This window comes from Genypterus blacodes, unplaced genomic scaffold (genome assembly GCF_046128005.1).
Source record: "Genypterus blacodes isolate CSIRO-AG114 ecotype Tasmania unplaced genomic scaffold, CSIRO-AGI_Gbla_v1 ptg000371l_1, whole genome shotgun sequence".
NCBI lineage: Eukaryota > Metazoa > Chordata > Actinopteri > Ophidiiformes > Ophidiidae > Genypterus > Genypterus blacodes.
In genome coordinates, this window is record NW_027467153.1 from 52,501 (window position 1) to 76,545 (window position 24,045).

General features: G+C 43.5%; 3 protein-coding genes and 1 long non-coding RNA gene across 11 annotated transcripts in view; 2 read left to right on the forward strand and 2 right to left on the reverse strand.

Annotated features, from left to right (window-relative positions):
- ano9b (anoctamin 9b) overlaps positions 1-1,834 on the forward strand; it is an 11,889-nt gene extending 10,055 nt beyond the window's left edge. Inside the window, exons 20-25 of one of the 2 annotated variants that reach the window (XM_076138510.1) lie at positions 1-58; positions 139-261; positions 511-604; positions 966-1,078; positions 1,496-1,558; positions 1,591-1,834. The exon at positions 1-58 is cut by the window's left edge and continues 87 nt beyond it. In XM_076138510.1, coding sequence (XP_075994625.1) covers positions 1-58; positions 139-261; positions 511-604; positions 966-1,078; positions 1,496-1,529 — 422 coding nt within the window. In that variant the 3' untranslated portion in view covers positions 1,530-1,558; positions 1,591-1,834. Of the gene's footprint in view, positions 59-138; positions 262-510; positions 605-965; positions 1,079-1,495 lie in introns of both variants that reach the window. The other variant, XM_076138508.1, reaches the window with a different exon arrangement.
- The window catches only part of tssc4 (tumor suppressing subtransferable candidate 4), a 94,966-nt gene that overhangs the window by 15,194 nt on the left and 55,727 nt on the right, over positions 1-24,045 (forward strand). The window lies entirely within an intron of this gene.
- Positions 2,123-6,604, reverse strand: LOC142989112 (uncharacterized). The gene is made up of 4 exons (XR_012960654.1): positions 5,033-6,604; positions 3,219-4,318; positions 2,847-3,024; positions 2,123-2,763 (listed from the first exon to the last, which is right to left on the reverse strand). It is a non-coding gene; the product is annotated as an uncharacterized LOC142989112 (long non-coding RNA).
- On the reverse strand, positions 6,965-23,455 carry celf1 (cugbp, Elav-like family member 1). 7 transcript variants are annotated; one of them, XM_076138516.1, is made up of 15 exons: positions 23,260-23,455; positions 21,854-21,960; positions 18,467-18,654; positions 17,894-17,976; positions 17,503-17,551; positions 17,004-17,138; positions 16,446-16,525; positions 16,126-16,287; positions 15,947-16,016; positions 15,531-15,653; positions 15,321-15,434; positions 14,817-15,002; positions 13,710-13,853; positions 13,235-13,407; positions 6,965-7,816 (listed from the first exon to the last, which is right to left on the reverse strand). In XM_076138516.1, exons 2-14 carry the CDS (start codon positions 21,940-21,942, stop codon positions 13,280-13,282), a joined length of 1,551 nt encoding a protein of 516 aa, XP_075994631.1. In that variant the 5' UTR covers positions 21,943-21,960; positions 23,260-23,455; the 3' UTR covers positions 6,965-7,816; positions 13,235-13,279. The 7 variants fall into 7 exon arrangements, with proteins under 7 accessions (XP_075994631.1, XP_075994630.1, XP_075994632.1 ...); XM_076138515.1 differs by having other exon boundaries at positions 15,321-15,437; XM_076138517.1 differs by having other exon boundaries at positions 14,817-15,017; positions 15,321-15,437.

A 24,045-nucleotide genomic window follows, 5' to 3' on the forward strand; every position in this document is an offset into this window, starting at 1 on the left:
CGCGCCTCGTCTACAAGTACCGCTTTGGACCCTGTGCCAACGGAACCACAGACATGCCGTGAGTGACGTTTCATCCACAGTAACAGAGAACCCTGAGGTGCTTCTGTCCTGTAGCTCGACTCTGTCCTGTCTATGCAGTTGCATGCAGGGCTACATCAACGACACGCTGTCTGTGGCCTCCCTGCAACACCAGGCTGTTCAGATGGACTTCCTTGACAAGCAGATGATCACAGAGAATGGTTTCAACGTCACACAGTGCAGGTGAGAAGATCAGCTCAATGCTGCATGCGGCAACTTGGAAATTGGAAACAAACGGTTGCTGAAGTGGTAAACTCAGAGCAGAACAGGTAACTGACAGTGTACGTAGGAGCATTTAGGAGGTATTTAGCCTTTGTTTGTGCCTTACTGAGCTTACGTGGGCTCAAATACGAGTTTCAGGGGTACGAAAGGCAGCTGTCTTACGCAGGTTAGCTCTGTGGTTAAGACGAGGATTGTTGTGTTTGTGTGCAGCTACAGAGACTACAGGAGTGAAGAAGACTACACTCTGACAGCTCAGTTCTGGTTGGTGTTGGCTGTTCGCTTTGCCTTCGTCATTCTGTTTGAGGTACGTGCGTCACATGTGGAAAGAAAAACTCTGATAACTTCCTCAAAGCTCAGCAACTGCACCGTGCAAACTGGACTTAAAGCCGACATTCCTGCCATGGTAGATCTCTACATACCATTCTGGCCCTGCGTCTGCTGGCCCGTCTTCTAGTGGTTTCAGCGCAAGCTACACGCAGTGCCGCTGGTTTGCTTCTATTTTGACGTCTAACCACTCAAACGTACATTTAGTTTACGATCAGGTGGGATTCATCATCCGCCATGTGTCGTACCAACACGCTGGGACACAGACATTTATCTTGTGCTCATGCCTTGGGGTAAGAGAAGTATTGCTGAATGAGGAGTCTCCTTCTTCCTCTCCTCAGCATGTGGTGGTGGTGTGTAAGTTTGTGGCTGCCTGGTTCGTTCCAAGCTGCCCCATGCACGTGAAAAACAAGAGACTGCAAGACAAACTGAGGCGGCTGAAGGAGGAGCTACGGTAAGAAGTCAAAAGCATCACTGGCGGCGCACTTTCTCACTTTTAACTTGCAAACGATATAAAAACATAAAACGCCCGTGAAGCACTTTTTAATACAATTAGATGCTTTGGATTCATTTGAAGAATTTGATATTTCCCTAGATTTGTTTCCAAAAAACATGGATTTTTTCCTCAACATTACAACTCTATTCTTTGAACATTTTGACTTGATGTCCTGGATATTTTTGTTTTAATTTCTAGAACCGTAAAGAAAATACGATGCATTAAAAGTTACAATTTATTTCTAGATGTCTTGGATTCCCTTAAAATGTTCTCTTTAAAAACAAGAACAAAGTAAGATGAAGATCTAAGTTTGTTTAAAGACCTTCTGTGTGTTTTGGAGTCTGGAGTTGTACATTTGTGTTGTTTCCCCCTCAGTGAAATTAAACGTGACAAAACCACAGAAGTGTGACGAGCTGCCCGAGGCTTCAGCTGCATGAGGCTCCAGCTGCACGAGGCTTCAGCTGCACGAGGCTTCAGCTGCACGCCATCCCTCTGCCTGTAGGTGGACCGTGGTTAAGTGTCATTTGTGCTGAAACAGATGCAGTGAAAAAAGAATATGCAGTGATTTTGTGTAATTTCTATTGACTTTTATGAGATATTTAATGGATTTTTATGTACTGGATGCCATCAAGCAACTGAAATATGTTTTTCTTAAAGTCAGAAATATCAACTTTTCAGTGAAAATAAACTAATACAATTTTTATATTAAAATGTTTTTTGTCATTCAATAATTTCTCAATCCTCTGGAATTCCTCTAAACTCCATAAAAGCTTTAGCTGAGTGAGCTGGTTCACACTTTTTCACAGCTTGTGTACTGAAGGCGACAGCAAAATCTCACCTTTTAACGACGTCAGCCCCAATCGCGTCATCTCTGAACGTAAAAGATGGCGTATGTTCGACTTTGTAAACTTACTGACAGTGGACTACATCTGTGTGTCGTTGTTATTGTGTAAAGGACTATAACGTTTCTTTGCTCTGTGAAGTGCCTCAAGATAACGTGATATGCTGCTATATAAATAAAATTGAATAGAATAAAATTTTAGAGTGCTTTTGGTTAGTTATAAGCTAAGTGTTGTGCAATGAGGACAGGAGCACAGATGTACAGTGGGAACCTCCACCATCACAAAAGAACTGACAACACGTTTGCTGATGCTCAAGATTTATTGCAGTAAAGGAAGAAAAGTAGCAGGAGTAGAAGCATGTGATCAGGTCTTCATGTTGACACTGAATTTAAATGTGAACATCACAATGATGTTTACATAATCTTGCTACACACAAAGGGCCATTGGTAGTGGCATGGCCCGTCATTCCAAGCTCCCCAGGCTGGAAAAAAAAGGGTCACATTCAGGAATGTTAGGATCACAGAGAGTCACATTTCCTCTGGAACATTTCTATACGCTAACATTTGACAGAGTTTTAATTCTGAATCTATGACTAGACAGGAGGTCCATGTCATATTAAAGAGAAGAACACAATCAATGAGTTTCCAAAAATCAAGAGCGTTTTCCAGGATTTGACTGACTTGAGATCAACCAGTGGTTATGTTGACAAAAGTCATGAGGATTGTTTTGGTCAAAGACACAAACCAAATTCATCAGAAAGCAATATTATCAATGTGACTTCAGACTGCAGTGAACTTGGGCCTTTTGGCTCGTCACCTTTCAGAACACAGAATTAAACAGAAGAAGTTCACTTTACATCCAGAAACTCCTTTGATCATCTTCACCTTCTTCATCTATTTCTATGGAATGTAACTTCTCTTACATGTTTTCTATTGACTTACCCTTATAATTCATTTCCAGGCAGCCCTCCCGGCCAAAGAAGTTGTCAGGTTGCCAATGGGCCCAGTTACTGTACGTCATTTTCCTTCCATTCAGCCATCTATAACTTATCGAGAGGTGAGTCTAAAGAAAGAAAACAGTTATGTCGTAATGATTAATGACCAAAAACATTCTTACAGTCATTATATCCACATTTCCAATTATTTTCTGTGATAAAAATGACATTAAGAGGCGTGTGCAGACTTGGAGGTCTGAGCCCTGTGTGCAAATTTCTTCCACAGCTGTTTTATGATTAATCCAAGGAATTTGCTACTTACATATGTCCTTTTTGCTCCAATCCAGGTGCGGAAAAAATGGCCACTGGCCACCGTCAGGCACGTCACTTTAATTAAATTCCATTTGTTGTAAATTTCTACCAGCCCACCACCACGACCTTGTCGTTTACAGATATTCTGAAATTGGCAGTAATAAAAACAAGAATCACTTTTCATTACCACAGCTGCCTGAACATGATGAGGTAACATTCAGAGTCTGTTTCTGATACGAGTGTGTGTTTGTATTACCTGTGCCTGGGCAAAGGTTTTCCACAGAAAGAAAAATTTAATGCAGCGATGGCGATCCATGCGGAACCATCCGCGTTGTGAACAAGGTGTAGCACGCGGGCACTTTTTGGGATTCACATTAAATGTGCCATCTGTAATGTAAAAACAAGTGAGTCAGTTTTGGGTTCCTGGTTCCTTCTGGTGTATTTGTGACTGTATGGTTCTTACCGACTCCAGCGTACTGCGCCACCACCAGCATAAGAATGCCAGTCAACACAGCGAGATGCATGGCTCAGGGCTAACCGATACTCACAGCAAGACACAACTGGAAACATCACACAATTCATCTCTGTTAGCAACAAGAGCCAGACTCATCCAGCATCTCATTCCTCATCAACACATGAACGACATCATTTGGACCTAAATGAATACGTTAACTCAAGCGTTATACTGAAGTTACACTTTCATAGGGTCATAACAAAACTCTCACCTGGTCCAAACTATCAACAGATTTGCTGCTCTGTCCTCAGATGTAAGAGATATTTAGCTTTAGCAGAAATGAAACATCTCCTATTTTGTCTTTAGCAACAATATGAATAAAAGTTCTCCAAACATATTCAGAGAGTAAAGAGGGCTTACCACAGTGGATGGCTTCCTTCCTCCTCTGTCTGTCTGAGACGATCCCGTTGCACCTTTATACTAACCTGATCCCCTGAGGACTTATTTAAGATCTCATGCTGTAATACAGAATCTTCTTCTGCAAATATTAAAACTGGTCTCACCACTCATTGGCAATCAATTAGCTACATCCTGCTTTCTTTGTATACATACCTAATCTAATCCATCCTGGAGGGCTGAGATACGCAGATGAGAACCTGCACAGCGCACAACATGAGACAGACCAAAGAGTTATTCAAGGCCTTTGAGGGAATCTAAAATTCATCATTTGAATCTGTATCAATGCAAAATCACATGAGGCCAATCATGTTTACTTTGAGTTTTTATTTGTTTATTTGATATACCAGTGAAGGAGAAGTGACGCCACAAAGAGATCATCCCCTCACTTGACATCGCACCAATTCAGCCACCAGAACAACGCCTAGGCGTCAGTCTGTCTATGGAGACCCAAGGCCCTAACACCAGCAACGCTTAACCACATGTGTGCCCAAAGGTGTAAACACATGTTGAATTGGAATGTTTGTTTTCTTGACCCAAGGGACAGAAGCACACCGCTGTTACAAATGGAAACGACACAAACAAAGCGAGCTGTAGCAGCTGGCGGAAATCTAAGATGAAGTCTTGTTTTTTGGGTCAACGGAGTAAATATTGGGACAATGGCCTACAGTTGAGCTGATTCATGTTTGTCTGTCTGAATGCTCATGTCGTCAGTGGAAACCTGCACTTGCTCTTTTCTTTCATTAGAGCAGAAACATTGAGGTGAGAATGATTATCAATTCCCAGAGAGCCACGAGATGGTGGAAAACTGCTCCATGTTTACTTCTCATCTTAATAACACAGAAGGAGAAAAACAAAATGTATTTGCATAAACAATGCAACATCTGTATTTGGTCCACTTTTGAAATATTCACCTGTTTTGCGCAAAACTGACACTGGAACCTTGGTCAGCGTGAGGAGACACTTTAGAACTGTGGGTGTGTAGGGTCTTCATCTATTAATAGGCGGCTTGGCTTGATACGACAGAAAAACAACACTTTTCATATCACACACTAACCAACCCCACTGATCTGATCATTACACAAGGAACATGGAAGGCAGATTCCTGGTTGTGCAAAACATTTGGCACTGATTTATTCATGAATTGGAAGTTCAATAAACACAAACTAGATCACATTTTGCAGAGGATTTCAGTGCAGATGAAAAACAAAACATGCAGACTAAATAATAAGCTGTACTGGGACAGAACTCTGCTCTGAAACGTCACACAAAAATGAGCAAACAGCATCGAATGAAATGAAAACCTGTCAGGAAACAATTCCACCTCATCAATTTCATTCCATCGTTTAATTAGGGTCCAACAAAATTGCATCACCAACGCCAGTCCCTACTTAGAACACACACACACACACACACACACACACACACACACACACACACAAACACACACACAGGGTTGTCTAAAGATCGATGAGATACTGTCACACAAAAACCACGACAGAGAATCAGGATCAGGGCCAAGCACTGTGAGAAACATTGAGAGCAATATTAGGAGAATAAAGACTTTTGTCATATATTGAGAAGGAAGGCGTGATAATCCAAGACACAGTCAAAGGATAAGACAGAACTTTACTGTGCAAGTGCTCCAGTATGCCATCAGTCATGCAGTTTGGTGCATTGTTGTCCTGCAGGTAATGATTCATGAATTCACTCTGCTTCTGGACCCCCCCCCCCCCCCCATCACTCTCTCTCTCTCTCTCACACACACACACACACACACACACACACACACACACACACACACACACACACACACACACACACACACACACACACACACACACACACACACACACACACACACACACACACACACACACACACACACACACACACACACACACACACACACACACTTCAATGTTCACCTTTAGAGAAAAAAATAAACAGATCATCCATATTGATTGTGACACGCAGGCTACTTCCTGTTTGCTCTGATCATAACAGGCTCATCAGGCTTTACTCTTCAAACATTACAACTCAAAATACTTCAAACTATTTTGTCTTTATTCTCATAATATCACCTCTTCTCTAAATGAGAAACTGAATCAATCAGCATAAAAGTAAAAGAGGCAAGATTGAGTTTGTGAACAGCTTGTGAACCCTTTCTGCTTTCTTCAGGACTTCTGCATTACAAATCCACTCTGATCTGCACCTCAGGCACAATAACAGACAAATACATTCAGCTAATGAAGGCAAAACCACACCTTGCTTTCTCAGGGCCAGGGCCAGACTTTAGTTCAGACCGGTTTCAACACATTTGAAAGGAGAGCTGCTTCCTGCAGAGCTGCTGTGTGATGATGGTGGACTCAGATATCAGATATAATGTTGAGAAAGTAAAACCAGTTTTGTAGTTTGGGTGTACATTCTGATCAGCAGCTACAGGAAACATTCGGTGGAGGCTAATGCTAATAGAGGAGCTACCAAAAAAGCTAAAGCCTACAAGCATTCCGATGAGTCTCAGCTCTGTAGGTCTCTGATGGACCCTCATGGATCCATGTTGTTGTTTCTTCTACAGCACAAAGATAGAAGTTCTGCCCTTCACAATAAAAGCTCAGCGCCTCTCCTGGAATGATGATGATGTAATGAGGCTCACACCTCCTCACATCTCTGTTCTTCTTCTTCTACTGTTTGTCCTCACGACGCCCTGCATGTTTATCTGCTCTACATCCTGTCAGCTGCTTCATCACACCAGCTGCAGACTGATGAGAGAAGGACCCGGAAGTTACTATAGGATAGAGATCCATGACAGCGTAAAGAGGGTTCAGGGTCAAAGGTCAAAGTCACTACAGGGTAGAGATCCATCACAACATACAGAGGGTTCAGGGTCAAAGTTCAGAGGTCATTTTATTGTTATGTAACTACGCTTCTCTCTTCATTTAGACGAGCTTTAGAGGCTTTAACACGTCTTCATGGATCCATAAGGGTCCATCAGAGACCTACAGACCTGAAGAGACACAATGACTCAACTCATTCACTCATAGGGAAGTTTTGTAAAAGCACTTTAAACAGAAGCTTCACATCCTTTTCCTAATCTACACTGTGAATCGTTCTGAGAGGTCTAAGTGTGATGTCACTGCTTCAGCCCGCCTGTTCGTTGGTTGCAGAGACTTTGCTGGAGATCAGATCACATTAGATGAGGAATTAAAGCAGAAATCCAAGAAAGTTGTTGTGTTCACTGACATTTTCTAACCACTGTAATTACTTTTCTTAAAATATTACAACTTTACTCTTTACAGTTTTATATTGCCTGCTGTTTGTTAGTTAGTTTTTTTTAACAGTGCATGGCCCTAAGGACAGGGAGGTCAAAACACACAAGTAAAAAGAAAAATTTCAAATAAAATTGAGCAAAGAAATCTAGTGGTTATTATGTCAGTAGGTTCTAGAAAAATAGATTCTCTTTTTGCTTGTAAGAATTCTAATGCAACTTTCAAACGGTTTCAATGGCAGTCGACTCTCTAGCGCCCTGATTGGCCGCGCAGAGGACATATGGGAAAAGAACAGTAAAGCCTCCAGGGTAATCAATGTCAAACACAAGGTCAATGGTGAAATTGGAAGCATCAGAGAAGCGCAGAGGACAAGGACTGGACGATGAACTGTGACGCCACATCAACATGCTAGGGCAAACAGGAAGAGATCTAGAAAAAACAAAAAGAAAAAACACAACAGGAAGACAGACGCAGGTTAACAGCAATGGAACACACAGGAAAGACAGAAAAGAAAACATGAATGATCATCTCCATGTGGGGAAGGGGCTGATTACAGTCTGAACGCTGAACACTCAAGAGTCAGCATGACGGTTAGCCGCATGCTAAGGGGAACTGAGGTGAGATGAGAACGACACACACACACACACACACACACACACACACGTAAGACACACGGCTACACCGGAACATTTATCAACACGTGGACGATTGGGCTAGACATGCAGGTCCAATTGAGCCTCCAGAGGACAGGAAGGTTTGCCAGGGCAAACTTTCAAACACCCCTGTGGGGACAAACTAAATGTTGTTACCGTGGGAATGATAATAAAATGTGTGCCACCTCCTTTCAGAAGGAGCTGTATAATGTAATTATAACCTGAAGGGTGAATGTAAAATGGAGTTAGAGCTTCCAGTACTCATAGCCTGAAGGTGTTTGAACCGTGGGAGCTTCCCGTGCTCTAGCAAGAGAGCAGATGCTCTCAAGAGAGCAGATGCATACAGAATGATACAATGGCCTTCATTCATCAGAGAATGCCGACGTAACCGGGGCGGCAGTAGCTCAGTCCGCTGGGCCGGACAGCTGGGAACCGGAGGGTCGCCGGTTCAAGTCCCCCGTGTGGACCAAGTAACCAGACTGGTAGCTAGTGAGTTGCCAGTTTGCCTCCAGAGCACTGCCGAGGTGCACATGAGCAAGGCGCACATGAGCAAGGCACCGAACCCCCAACTGCTCCACGGGCGCCGAAAAATGGCTGCCCTGCACCCCCTCTGTAGTGCATGTGTTTGTGTGTGTGATATGTAGGGGGTGCAAGACAAATTTCAATTGTGTGTGATTGCTGTCAGTTGCATGCAAAATGACTTAAATAAACTATCTTATCTTATCTTATCTTAGATACCCCCAACAAGTTTGTTTTTTCAGCTCAAGTACGAGCCATATCATTGTTAAAATGTAGTATTTAAGACAACACTCAAAAATGAATAAACATTGATGTTTTTTCTATTAATGCTGGGCCAATTTTAGGCGAGGACGGGGTGGGGATGGTGTGAGAGAGGCCCAGAGCAGCTCTCTACACCCGAGTGCTGGATCAGCGTGTTCTCTGGCCTCGTACCACAGAGGTTCACAAGGTTGCAGGTTTTCAGTCAAATCAAGCTGATTCCAATAAATGGCTGACGGTCTGAGAGGACGAGCCAATCACTGATGTCAGGGTTTGGTTGGTGGATTTTCTCCTCAAGTGTAAGAGTCAAAAGTATCTTGGGGTCTTGTTCATGAGTGAGGGTAGGATGGTGCTCGACGGACTCACATTGGATTTAACTGTCGTGGTGGAGAGCTGAGCTTGAGGGCAAAGCTCTCAATTGACTGAATGATCTACTTTCTAACTTACACCTTCCAACTTTACCTACAGTCACCAACTCTGGGTAGTGACCAAACACATGAAACAGTGTCAAACTCAAGCAGGCCACATCTAATCAAGGAACCTCCTAGTTTCCAATTCAGGCACATCCCATGGCAGGTGTGTGATACTCTACCCCAACCCAACCTCTTAACTGGTCCATTCTGAAAACACACACACGGGGAGTGTAATGTTTCCTTTTTCTTTTTTTGGGAAAATGATATGACTGGTTATACATCGCTCATGTATGATTGAATAAAAGAATAAGCCTCAATCTTTCTCGGTAAAACTGTTAATTGGAAACATCTATATAATTGGCGTCACGTAAACAACATTGACAAGAGCAACCTGCCGGATGACCAAACATTAGCTTACATATTACATATTTGTAATAAACAGCGCAGTGGGAGAAATGCTTACTAAAAACGACTGAATATGAAATGTTTAATATTTAAATAATATCTTTATGTAAACATTTATCAATGATTACTAAATATATAAATAGAAAACTTTAGCACTGAGAATTTATTAAGCATAGAAGCCGGGATTAATAAATATGAGAACAATGAAAAACAAGAATCCTAAGGCCTCACCAGCCCAAATGTGCTTTCACTTGACATTTTGGATTTGCAATAATACCAACATAACAGTCAGTTTGAATGTTACGGCTGCATGTCAGCTGGTTGATCACATACACATGATCTAATCATTTTGTGCTATTTCCATTGTAGATACTTGTATGAGCTCGTACTGTGCTAACACTATACTTAGCGGAAAAAAACATTATATCTTGGCAGGTCACTGGGACATGGTTGCTAAGGCAGCCAGGAGTTATAATAGAATAGTAAGGAAATGTTTACAGGAAAGGCATCCACCCTGATACACTCCGATATAAAAAAAACCTGTTTGCTCTAGGAATAACTCAGTGCATGTATTCACTGCGACTTGTGATATATCTCTCACGTATGATTGAATAAATGAAGAAAGCCTCTCAATTCTGTCTCCGGTAAGTTGATAATTGAAAAACACTTTATCATTGGCGTCACGAACAGGATTGAGAACAGCAACCTGCTGGACTGCCACACCGGGGGATGGAACTCGGGTGCGTCTCCCAACATAGAAATGGTGCCGTAAAGGGGAGCAGATTTGCTTTTTGTGACTAGTCACGACTACTGATACCGATTTGTGATGTCAGCGCTTCCCTGATACGTCGCTGTCATTGTGAGAAACAGTAAGGAGGCAGTTTGTCTGTTACATGACAAGAAACTATCAGTGTTAACATGAGGCACGGCTTTATAATTGATTTGAACCAGCCGACATCTACCGGTAAGCAGCTTCTCTAAGCGTTTGGCACTTTGGTTGTTCTCAGGTCTGTTGTTAATCTGGAGGATTTTCGATTGTAAGTGCCACCAGACTCACAGACCTCATTTACGTATGTCATCTAGATTGAGGTCTGACCATCAGAAAGGAGGCGTCCAATGCCATCTGACTCTCAGACAGGCACTTCAGATGAAGCATACTGAGGTCTTAAAAGTGACACTTCTGCGATTGTCTGGATAAGCAACAATTACTGGATATCGAACAGGAAGATGCAAACATCACGAAGACCTCAACGGAAAAGGTTCAATTCTTGACAGAGTAAGAAAGGGAAGGATAGATGCACACCCACGTTAACTGCAAATGTTTTGGTTTGTTTTTGTACAGGGAACTTAATTCAGATGATGTCATATAGAACAGATGAGAAGCCAGGTGTGACGCACTGATGGATCTGTCCACACACAACACATTTTTTGAAAAAAAAACTAAAACGACAGGGCAAAACAAAAGAGCACACAGAGGAATTCAAGCTGAATATTTGGACTTCACATTTGTCTTTCAAACAATTTCAATTCAGATAGATACTTTAAACAATAAATAGTTTCAACACACAGGAGAAGTATAAAACCCCTATAAAAATAGAAAAGGCATAATAGTTGCAATATAAATCTGGATCATTGTCTTGACTTTCTATAAAAACACTTAGTGTAGGTTCAGCTTCGTTTGCCTGTAGCAGTTTGACATTGCTGTGGTTTCTCATACTGAGGAAGAAACAAAACTCAAGAACCCCTCTGTGGACCATCCTGCACTGATGGATCAATCAATCATTACAAAACGGCCTCAATCTATAGTGTACACAAACAACGCATGGATATAAAGCATTTGCATCAAAAGTACATGAAGATGAGTGGCTATCAGAGTTGAGCAAGGACGTAATGATTGAGTTTTATTGTTAAATTTGAGTCTTTTGGGCTCCGCGGCCACGTCAGACTTCCATCTCCTCATTAACACATTATGGGCAGGTGCAACGTGTGCCTTTATCTCCCTTCACAGGCCCATTGGTCTCTATCAGAAAATGCACTGTGGGTTTTCTTACATCTGATGGAAACCTGTGAAACTTTGGAGGCGACACATTGGGGGTGATTCATAAAGAAATATAACAAACCACAGAGCGTCCAACAACAGCAACAAGCAGCATCAAGTGAAGCTCATTCATTTAAAGATTCCCTTATGTTGATGAGCGCACCTGTGTCCCCTGAGCAGCAAGTCGTTGGGTGTGTGCCAGGTAAAAGCCTATGCAAGTCAGCGTGTGACATATTCAAATGGAACTTTATACCGCTTCCTCTGGCGCCAGAGTTTAATGGAGATCGGCAAAGAAAACCTACAATCTCTGACTAAGACCTCTGCATTTTAAGGAGGAGCGGAATTACATCCAGACATTTAGGCTTGTGTCTGGAATATCACTGCACAAGGGTTAGAGACACAGTGCCATGAGAATGTGTGTCAGACCAGGTCAAACCTTACAGACCTGACTAATCAACTGAACGGACTGATCACAAACACATGTAAGGCGAGAGGAAATGTGTCTTCATTTGCCTGAGGATTCTGCAGCTTCCCTTACATGCAAATGAGGAAATGCGCCAGAACCAATGTAAGTAAAAGAGGCATGTAACAGATCATTATGCCTGAGAGGAGTTAGGAGCACGATATTTGCTGGTAATGACAGCGTAAATCTGGTGTTAGCTCGGATGAATCACCCCCAGTGTATTTGATGAAGAACTTACCCAAAATGCACGAGGAGACACTGGACTGACGCCTCTTTCAATACAATCTCAAATAGACTTTTATGGAAGAAGGAACGTGGTTGCGTGATGCTATTTGTCTTCATAGATAAAATAATAACTGGTTCTTTGATGTTCAAATTACCCCAAAATGTCAATCACAGTGAATGACAAAGTGTGATGATGTGCCACATCGGGGGCCTTTGTTGTCTATGGTCGCCTGGGCCCACAATGGGTTAAATCAGTGCAAGAGAGCTCCGCCCACACGTTTCCTGGTGGCTTTACGACCAATTTCATTTGCAGTTTGAATTGTGACTGAACAGTTAATAGTCCATTTCAAGATCAAACAGCTCCAGCAGACTGCCAGGTGGCTTAACACACATTTAGGGATTCAGAGTAATTTGGAAACATTATTTATATGAACTTATCATATACAGCTCTGTCTTTTCCACCTGCGTCCGTGCTTACAGGAGCGTCAGGCTCGGTAAGGTGTGGGGGAGTAAACACAAACAAAGGATTTGGCAACAGGCTGTCAATGTGCAACACATCCTAATCATTGACTAATATATGAATAATTTAACACAGCAAACTGATAACATTTCACAACTTAAATATAAATTCACGTGTTTTTTCTTTTTAAATAAAAGGTACATTTGTTTTTCCTCTTAAAAATGAAAACAAAGCACTAAAATCACAACAGAACACAGGTACGAATCCAAAGTGTTGCGCGTGGCTGCTGCCTGCCTGTCTGCCTGCATGGACACCTTAATACTGCAGAGGAGAGGCAGCAGAGCAGACGCAGGCCTGTAATGCACACAGAAGATGAAGAGCGGGGCGGTCTTGGTTATTCATACTCCACTTACCATGACGCCACCATTCTTAATTCAGTCTGTAGCGCCTCAGCGCCATCAGTAGGGCTTGCTGTCGTTCTTTGAGCGCTTCAGCTGCACCTTCAGCCTCTTCATACCGATCTGGAAGCCATTCATTGATTGGATGGCTGCCTGCGATGACACGGGGTTGTCATAGCTCACAAAACCTAAAGGAGTGCCGAAAGAATAGCAGCTTTCAATAGTTCATTGATAGAAAATTGCAATCTTGGTGGTGGTACAAATGACCAGACATTTAACTGATCAACCAACTTGGTCCAAATCTCATGGCATCAAAACCTAATTGTGGTCCAATCAGGAGAACGCTTGCCCGTTTTACCAATCACACCGATCCAAAGAAATCAAATCACCATCACAAACACACAGCTGCTACCGTATAAAGATCCTGGTGAAAGTGACTGAATTCTTTTTCTGCGATAATAAGATGGACGTTTATGCTGCGTGAACTCACCAAAACACTTGCTGAGATTTGTCTGTTTGTCGATGAAGACCTTAGCAGAGATGACATTTCCAAAGGGCATGAACATCTGAAGAAGGTCCTGGTCTCCAAACTCCTGGGGCAGGTGGTAGATGAACAGGTTGGCACCTTCTGGACCTGTCAATCCAGAAGACATGAAAACATTCAAACAAACTATGTAACGCTAATGTCACACATACCACTTCTGCCTCCAATAAATTTAAACTAGTTCTTCAAAATATAGTCGTGACAAGTCATTTTAAACAATCAACAAACCATCATCAGGTGGTAACATCTTACCGGTGCTGCGGCTGTCGCAGGCTGACGCAGCAGATTTAAAACAAGACAGAATCCTTACAAGAAGGTGAGAACAATACACACACACATACACGTCTACCCAACCTGCTCACGACCGTACTCTCATGAGGGCTGCACCTATGCAACCATTATTTTTTTAACGATTAATCTACAGATTTTTTTTTTGATTAGTCGATTAATCTATAGATTATATTTCTTACGCAATATAGACATTATTTCCCCCAAAGGATATATCTAATTTATCTCATTAATATTTAAATATTTTCTTCAATCATCTTCTCGTGAAAACAAACAAATGTAACAAAGATTTTGCGACGCATTATTCCACATGTAGCCACCTTTTGACTGATTATCTCTGTTTTTTCAGTCCAACACATTGCTTTTTCAATTCAAAGGGCCAACGAGCTGAGACACGTTAGCATCACATATTTAAATGTACATATACTGCTTGAGATGAATGTAATGACTTCATGCCTCGCTTTGCACTTTATATGTCATTTGTTGATCATTGCTGTCGTTTCTCTTTCAAATCCACATTTAAACGTCACATACTGTATTTATTAGTTGAACAAACTTCTAGGTCCAAACCAACCCGTCTAGGGGAGAAACGCTCCAGGTTTCTGAATAAGTGCTCCAAACGAGCCGGGTCTGAATACAGCCTGAGACTGAGGAAAGTCTTCACTGTAGCACAACAGGCCAGATCAGAGGAGCTATAAGTACTTATGGTCCACTGCTGTTGCCCAGATGATGATCCCCCCCCCCCCGCTAGGTGAGAGAACCCACCTTCCTTCTGGCTGCCTGCGGCCGACACGCTCTGCTGAGACAGCAGGCTCTGGTTGTACAGGCTGGGGAGGGCGGCAGCAGCGTACTGTTGGATGCCTGAGTAGGCCTGGCTGAGTGCTTCCATGGTGCTGTTGGAGCCGTTTGAGAGGCCGCCGGTGCCGAGGCTCCCGTTGAGCGCCGCCATGCCTGAAACATAAAAATCTACTGACTGATAAACTTTGCCAAAATCATAACTGCAAGTTAAATAACTTAGACTCATCATCAGCGTCATTGGGCGTGGCTCATTCTTCAAAAGTGCTGTATGTCATGAATGAACCAAACTGTAGCCAAACTAGGTGAACGTGTGCGCTCACTATGTAAGCAAAACATTAAACATCACTCCACCTGCTGACAACAGCAGTTCAATTGTTTCAATAACTATGGAAACAGTCAAATGTTTGTTGGTGCTCATGGTCAATTTCAACATTGAGAGTCTTAAATGGAGGACGGTTGGCCCTTGAGTACCTGCCAGGGAGCCCATGTTGAGTCCTGCTCCAGTACTTGCAGCCAGAGATTGCAGCGCCCCCAATGAAGCCATGGGGTTGGCAGAGGAGTTGCTGCTGGAGGTGGGGGAGGAGCCTGCTTTCACACCAGATCACACACACAACAGTAAACATCTGTGCATTGGTTCTGGTAACAGTGGTGCTGTACTGCAGCAAGGAGAGGTGTGTTTACCTGAGCTGTTTAGTGCACTTATAGGGCTGCTAGACGTGGTCATCGCATTGGAGCCTGTGGGTGTGGCCTGTGTGGCAGTAGCCGCTGCTGCTAATGCAGCTAGGTTCTGTATGGCGTTCAGACCTACACACACACACACACACACACACACACACACACACACACACACACACACACACACACACACACACACACACACACACACACACACACACACACACACACACACACACACACACACACACACACACACACACACACACACACACACACACATCAAAAATCACATCTTTATTTTTTCTTTCATTATTCATCTATCTGGTTTTGTTGTGGAATGATCCTTAAAGTCTCATCAGTGAGGAGTGAGTTTCTCAAGGTGTGAATGTGTGTGTGTGTGTGTGTGAATGTGTGCGTACCTGACACAGGCTGCAGGTTGTTGAGTGTGTTCCCTGTGGAGGCCGACTGCTGCAGCAGCTGTAAATAAAGCTACAAAGAGACAGAAATAAGAGGCATAAAGTGATAACACAAGCGAGTTAGTTGGAACATTGCACTTGTATAACCACACACACACATACACACGTACACACACACTCACTGCTAAGTACTGTGGCCCCAGGCTGTTGAGCCCAGTGAAGTTCCCCCACATGGAGGCAGCAGTGAGTTGCTGCATCTGCTGCTGCAGCTGCTGGGCCATGCGCTTCTGCTCCTTGTCCTTCTGTGTGTCTGCAAACTTCACCACGATGGGCGATGAACAGCCCTGCAGAGATGGAGAACAGCTGATGTCCACTCACGGCTCAACATACTTACTTAGTGGAAACATCATTTAGTTTGATATCCAAGATCTTTACTAACTTACTGTTTAGTTAACAAACTGTGTCATTCTAAAATTAGCCAAGAAATCCTCTTTGAGCTCACCTCCATGGTCTGTGACTGGTGCATGGACTTGATGGCTGACTGGGCCATTTGTCTTGCTGTGAATGTCACAAATGCACAACCTGAAAGACAGAAACATCACACATCAGATTCACCCACACGTCTGTCAGCATCATGTCAATGTTATCCTACAGGGCCATTCAGTGCAAATGGGCAGTGGAGCTATTTGAAGCTTGCAACTTCATTTTAAACATTTGTGAATGAAATGCAGCATAGGGGATCCCGGGACAACATCACAGCGGGGGTTCCTACGCTGACAGGAGAGCAGATTTACAGGAACATACCGATTGTTTTCAGTGCCAGGTTATAGCTTTAACTGTCAAGGTTAAGATTTTGCTTAAAACTGACAAGGAGATTGGCCTTATTATTCTTAAGTGAAAGGAAACGCAAGCTGTAATTGGTTGTGGTCATTGGGGCATCGACACTATGATGGGTGGGGTTTGCTCCAGGGTTAGGGTTAGGGTTAGTGCTGCTCATGGTAACAGTGCATTTGGAGCTTTGGACTTTGCCGACTGCATCTGTGGAACGCGTGCCACTCACCGCGGCTGAGTCCATCGGGTCCTCTGAGTATCCGGCACTCCTCTATTTGGCCGTAGGGCGAGAACATCAGTCGAATGTCGTTCTCGTTGCACTTCTTGGAGATCATCCCGATGAACAGCTTCCTGTCTTCCACGGCTGTATTCAAGACAACACAACATCTAAATGATGCAGCTGCACCATGTCAGGAAAAATACACCGTTAGATTCAACACACACGGAAAAATGTCAACTAGCACTAGGACCCTGAGTTACCTCACACTGAGGCTGCAGCCTTTGAGTCCGGCTGTAATTCTATATGTAGTATTCTCTTAACTCTTACCTAAGTACTCTTCTAACCCTGGTCAGGGCAGAGTGTGGTGCTGGTTGAATTTATGAAACTGCTCTGTAAACTGTGACAAACCGCTCTAATGACATCATTCTGCATTTTCTCTTTTTGTCTGACCAAGCTACAAAGGCAAGGAACAACAAGTGAGAACTCGTGGAAAAGACAAAATTCTAACCGTTGTTTTTCTCGCTGTCTGCCGGCTTCATTTGGATGGGATGGTGCATCTGAACGAGACAACACGCCACACATTAGGACTCACAATGTTGTGTAACACATGGGATAAGGTTTCAGTACCAGAGTCCGTCCCAGTCAGAGCAGAGCAGGGACATCATGGTGTGTCGTCACTCATCATTGGATTATACTTAAGATTCATGATTTGAAATCAACCCAAACAGATGAGAAGAAGTAAAACACTGACTTGCTGACTAACTAAAGATCACTGCTTGCAGGATAGCACCTCCGAACTGCTTGATCAGTTGATGGAAGCTAGAACAGGTTTGTATTTGGATGGCTCCTTCCTTGTGTCCAAAGCTTTGTATTGACAGAAGTGTGATCACTGTACCTACCCCGGGCAAAATCTTCATGTTGTGAAGAGCATTCTGTGCTTCTAACGCTGATTTGCGAGTGTAGTATGTTATGAAACAACAACCTGTGGGAGCAAACCACAGAGACAGAAGTGTCACACATCTCACTGAAACACTGTTAGGAACTACAGACATGCTAGAAACTGCAGGATCCATGATCATGACAGCCACAGACCGCAGACTGCTCACTGTAGACTGATGCATTGTCAAGTAAAGTCCATTTGTGTGTATAACCCAACATCACTAACAGTGTCTCAAAGGGCTTTACAGACCCACAACATCAGGGACATTCCCCACCCTCTCTGAGAGGACGAGGAAAAACTCCCAAGAAAACCTCAATGAATAAAGAAAAGGAAGAAACCTCAGGAGAGGAGAGATTCCAAGAGAGATTCCCTCTCAATTGATGGCCGGGTGTGCAACAGGAACATCCAGTTCCAGAACTACAGTTTTACTGTGTGTGTGTGTGTGTGTGTGTGTGTGTGTGTGTGTGTGTGTGTGTGTGTGTGTGTGTGTGTGTGTGTGTGTGTGTGTGTGTGTGTGTGTGTTCAGCCTGACCTTTGCTCTGGGGTGGATTCTGGCTGCGGTCTCTGAGGACGTTGATCTCGTACACAGCTCCATAGGGCTCAAAGAGCTCGCGGAGCTGCTCCTCGGCCCAGGATCGAGGGATCTGGCCGACAAACATCTTGATGGCGTCCATGTCCGGTTGGTCCGGGTGGTCCATGGACCCATTCATCTTCTTCCCACTGAGAGGAGGAAGAAGAGGGAGGGAGTTACATGTGGGTTGCTCTCCTAACTACCTGCATGAACTGCTGCTCCAGGAGAGAGAGACTCACTCATGGTACTCTCTTTACCTACAGCGAGCTTAGGATCTAAACCCATCGTCCTCTAGGACCAAAACTGGTCCTGTTGGTGAGATCAGCACCAATAAATGACAAACAGAATGATTGTGCAGTATTTGGGTGCATTAAAGACATTAGAAGGATTTCTGCACTTATTAGTGAATTGTACTTCAAAACATCATTGAACATATGAACTGATGGGAATGATAACTCAATGATCTAAACAGCAGAACTGTTAGAAAGTCAGCCAAACATATGAGGAAGGACACCAGGCACTCAGGTAGCTAAATCTCAATCAAAAAAGTCACCAGGCGCTCACTGGAATGACGGCTGAAAGACTCAAAGACAATAAAAGAGATATAAACTCTTTTATTTGTTGCAAAGATACTGTTTATGACATTACAGTCACTTACACAGGGTCTGTTTCTGCTCAGCCTTATTTGAGCTTCCTGTGCCACAGGGGGAGACTACAGGGCCCACTTTGACCTTTGCCCCCTGGCTAGTTCCAGAGCTGAACACAGAACGTGTTGGTAACGTGCTTCCTGACTGGTTGAACCCTGCCAGTGTAGCAACACAACCGACTTTAGTGCAAACTTAATCCTAAACAAATGTAATGGGAATTAAAACAGCCCTGTAACAGATTCTGTGTTTTGCACCTTTGAATGCATCCACTCTATGAACGCAACATGTTGGCCTGCTTGTGTCACATGACATGACTCTGCACCTCACATGTAATAAGGAGGGCAGAATATAAATAAGTAGAATAAGCATTATCAGGTAATAGTGGCCCCTGGGTGCATGTCGACCTCGGGGTCAATATGTGAAGCAGTCACCACCAAGATCAGGAACACCATGAGTTGATTGTTTCAAGAAGCAATTTGTTGAATGCCAACTGGGAAAAAGGTTACCAAGTCAACCAAAGGCTCTGGGAGTCCAAAGCCATGACACACACTCCTCTAGAAAGGCTGGCCGGGCCACATTTCTCCCAAGGGTGAACACGGTAGATCACAGAAGAACATCCAAAGAAATGCAAGACCTCAGCTTAAGTCCACTACAATTCGGGAAAGAGGCCAAGAAGAAATGGAAGAGTGGGAGAGTAGCAGCGCTGCAGTGCAAGAGGAACACCAGCGCTCATCTGGAGTTTCCTGAGGGACACAGGTTCCTCTAAGTTCTGGAACATGAAAGAAGTTCTGCAAAGACAAAGTTAGCTCAAATTCCACCAAAGCAAAGGAAAAGATTGGTGTGAAATAATCGGGAAGTGAGATATCCTTGATCTGGAAATGAAGAAAGTCATAATTCAAGGATTGTAAAAATAAGTAGATAGATAGTTTCACTTACACAGGATTGGAATTCAACGAGCAATGATCCACCATCATCTCAGGGAGAAAGTCCAGCTTAAAAGACGCCATGATTGAAAAGTCTTGTTTCCGTAAGAGTTAGTGAATGAAACCGAACAAACGTGGCGATCAGATAGTGCTGGTAAACTCCAGATGACGGTGCACAGAGAGACACAGTGAGCTAATCCACATGGAGAGTCCCTCAGGTGTGAGACAGCAAACAAAATCTGAGGTGACGGGAAAAATGGCACAGATGACAGACACAAGACGACAAGGCTTCAGGTCGGGCTTCCAGGTTCTGGGACTGGGAGTAACCACTCAAAGTGAGCTCATGGGGCTCATTGGGGAGAGAGGGTCTGATTGGATCGCTGGTCCCAATGGGAGCGGTGGCCATCAGGAGGACCACAATCAAAGTGCTGATGATCCATACTCTTTGTAAACATTTCTCCTAGGCCAGCAGATCTGCCTGCAGCGTCAGATAAACAGGGTGTCAGATTGAAGGTGATAAGGCCCAGTGGGCAGAGGGAATGAAAGAGGCGGTGAATAGACGTCCACCGCCGCTCACTAATCCCTGGACTAACCACAGCAGGAGTTCACAATCAGGTTCCGGCCTGAGGGGGTCTGTGTTTGGCCTGTTGTTCTACAGGATTGTATGTGATTTGTGTGTAAAAAGGGAAACACAGCTGTCATGTGACAGTGGCTTTGGCCATTGTGCACCAAACACACACCCAGAAGCACCAATGATGTAAGACTAATCCAATTTGTTTCTTCTGTTACTACTCAACTACAACGTTTATATTTAAAGTATTCCTCTGCTTGTGTGGACAAAGTAACTCCACCTACAATGACAGAAAAGGATGTAGAAGTAACAAATATTTTGTGACTGAATCAACGCACAACTTAAGTGACCGACAATTTACACAAAACACAAGCAGTGGCAAGGGATATGACACTCTGGGAGGATTCGGGTTATGAGCTTCATAAGAGCAGAGAAGTGAAGCTTTGGCCTGTAGCATGAGTTAAACCAGCAGGGGGCGCTTGGTTTGAACTCCAGCTTTATTTGTGAGTTTAATTTCTCCAGTTAGTGGTTTAGTTGATATCCACTCAGACTGTGTGTGTGTGTGTGTGTGTGTGTGTGTGTGTGTGTGTGTGTGTGTGTGTGTGTGTGTGTGTGTGTGTGTGTGTGTGTGTGTGTGTGTGTGTGTGTGTGTGTGTGTGTGTGTGTGTGTGTGTGTGTGTGTGTGTGTGTGTGTGTGTGTGTAGTGATGTCGGTCAGCTGTTTGCGTACTTAAACACCGGACACATTTAGTTCCCAGTTCAAGATTCAAACAAAGTGTGCACCTGTCTTCTAAATGGAGGCTCCAGCACTACAAACACATGCAGGTTAGGTAAGCCGGAAAATCTAAATTGCCCGACCGCGTGGATAGGTTTGTGTGTCTGTGTGTCACGGCACTCTTAGCGTTCAAATGAAGCTTGAGCCCAGAAGACACCAAAATGTAGAGTAGCCACAACCAAGTGAACCAAGGCCTGTGGCCTAGTTTGTGTATTAAAAGTTGCTAAAGTTATATATTGTTTAGTTAAAAGTTGAATGCATTAGGTCTGTAGAGAAGCTGTGAACATGAAAACAAACGCAGAGAGATAAAAATAGATCCGATTTTCAGCTGCCCAACTTTTCCCATTGAGGGGTTCTAAGTAACTCCAGTCCTTCTCCCCAGCCCAAATGCTGACACAGAATATGTTAGGTTAGGAGGTCAAAGGATCCTTACCCCCCCAGGGCCAAGTCTTCTGGGGTAAGTGTGGGCTGTCCAGTCTGCTCTGGAGACACATACAGGGTTTCTGGGTCCAGGCTATCCATCCAGGGCCACTAATACAACTGCAACACATAGACACACACCACACCACACCACAGACACACAGACACACAGACAGACAGACAGACAGACAGACAGAAACAAGATGAGGACACACAAGAAATGAATACACTGAACAGAGACGCTCAACACATGTATCTCTAATCCAAACTATCATGAAACACAGACAGAGAAACGTGCCAGGAGGACCGACGTATTGTTTGAGACCGACATTAATGCAACATGGGATCAAACCACCTGCTGAGGAGGGGGGAGTACAGTACGGTACAGTCAGGTAGGGTGTGATTATTTATTAGGTTCCTTTCAAGAGCAAATATCACTTCATAGGTTACAAACAATGGTATATCAAACTGTTTACTAAATCCAAGAAATAAAGATCATTCAGTGTGCAATTGTGTTTTATAGCCACACACACGTCACCTCATCACAGTCTGAATCTGTCAGCGTGTGAAGAGACTGTGACTCATGTCAAACTGTGCATGAGTTTGCAGTCATATGGGTTTTTTGGAAATATTAACTGGGTGGAAAATGAGATTAATACATAAACAAAGAGTCCAGAGCTGCCCCACACACACACACGCGCGCGCGCGCGCACACACACACACACACACACACACACACACACACACACACACACACACACACACACACACACACACACACACACACACCCTGACATGACAGTTATCATCAAAATGTGCCATCTCACAGAAACACAGCCATGTCACTGATCTGGTTTGGATGTCATTACGCAACAGTTCACATGAATACTTTATTTCCATCAGAAGAAGAAGGTTGACAACAAATATCTTTCAAAATTCCGTGACTTTCCTTCAATCTTTTCCTCAGATGCTTTTCCATGATCACGTGACCGCCGCATGTCATCAGTGTGATTGACTAATGAGTCGTGATTGTTCCCTATGACAGCAGACAGACGTGGACGCCACACACACACACACACACACACACAGCGATCTAACAAGTGACACAACGCGAAACACGCAAGCAGCTGCCCCTTTATTGTGTTGTTATTTACAGATCATAGTGTTGTTATCGTTCACTGCATCATCTGCACATCGTTACCGTTGTCATCAGGCTACGTGTCTAGTTTGGTGATTTTCCAACCGTGACAAGACAAACCGAGCGTCAACAACCTTAACAAACACCTGCACCGGGACGATCGGTCCGTGAAGCAGCGTGTGTGTGCGTGTCAGCTGTGTTGACAAGACAACAAGTTAAACCGTGAGGATGTCTCAGCGCGAGCAAGCTAGCTAGCTGCGTTCTCAAACTTGACAACTTACCTGTGGTCTTTTAAGCCACTGTGGGTTTTCCCTACACTTACAAAACAAACTACTGCCTGTGCTGTTTGCTTAGAACATGAATACTGTAAGTGTGTGAAGAGAACGTGGCTGTCACAGAGTTGAAGTGTTAAATATGGTTCTGTCGCTTCACAGACCAAGCTAGCTATGTGTGTGTATGTAAAATGGCAGTCTGGCCTCTTCCATCACACTCACAGAAATAGGGGTGGCCGCTGCGGGTGAGCGTTTATATTTATCGTTAATTTCAAGCCAGGTTCAAGCGGATTGAGTGATTTTTTTCGAACGGATATTCACGTTCATAAGGATAAACCGTTTGCTATTCTGTGTCCGTAAAATGACGGCGATTGTGTGACAGAAAATTCCTTGCGTTAGTGGAGTGTAATATGGTACAGTCCACAGACAGGAAGTGTAGTGAGGTCATTTCCCTTCATGTTTGTTTATGTTTTGTTATGCAGAAACAGCTGACAGAATGATACTGAGAGGATAAAAATAAATAAGTAATAATAACATTACGGTATCATTATTATTACCCATTCTAATTGTATGTCCTTGTTATTACCAAATAAAATGTATTTCATAAGGAGATACCGTCATTATTTAAACATTTTTTTTGATCGTGTGTGACGTCTTTATTTGTGCCGTTGAACAACATAAACATTTTGTGAAATCCCTGCAGCTAAACTTAAACTGGTCATAGAAACACTTTTTTTCATCGGAATAAGTATAATAATAAGTATAATATCCATTTAAAATTATATCCCAGGCTAG

Bases quoted from the DNA above. Each gene is read 5' to 3' on its own strand.
- celf1 (XM_076138511.1), bottom strand. From the start codon at position 21,942: ATGGATAGCCTGGACCCAGAAACCCTGTATGTGTCTCCAGAGCAGACT. The intron at 17,977-18,466 runs GTCAGGCTGAAC...TTGCTCCCACAG, and splicing joins GAATCCACCCCAGAGCAAAG to GTTGTTGTTTCATAACATAC. The intron at 15,018-15,320 runs GTACTCAAGGGC...ATCAGTCAGTAG, and splicing joins CAACATGGGCTCCCTGGCAG to ATTTTTATGTTTCAGGCATG.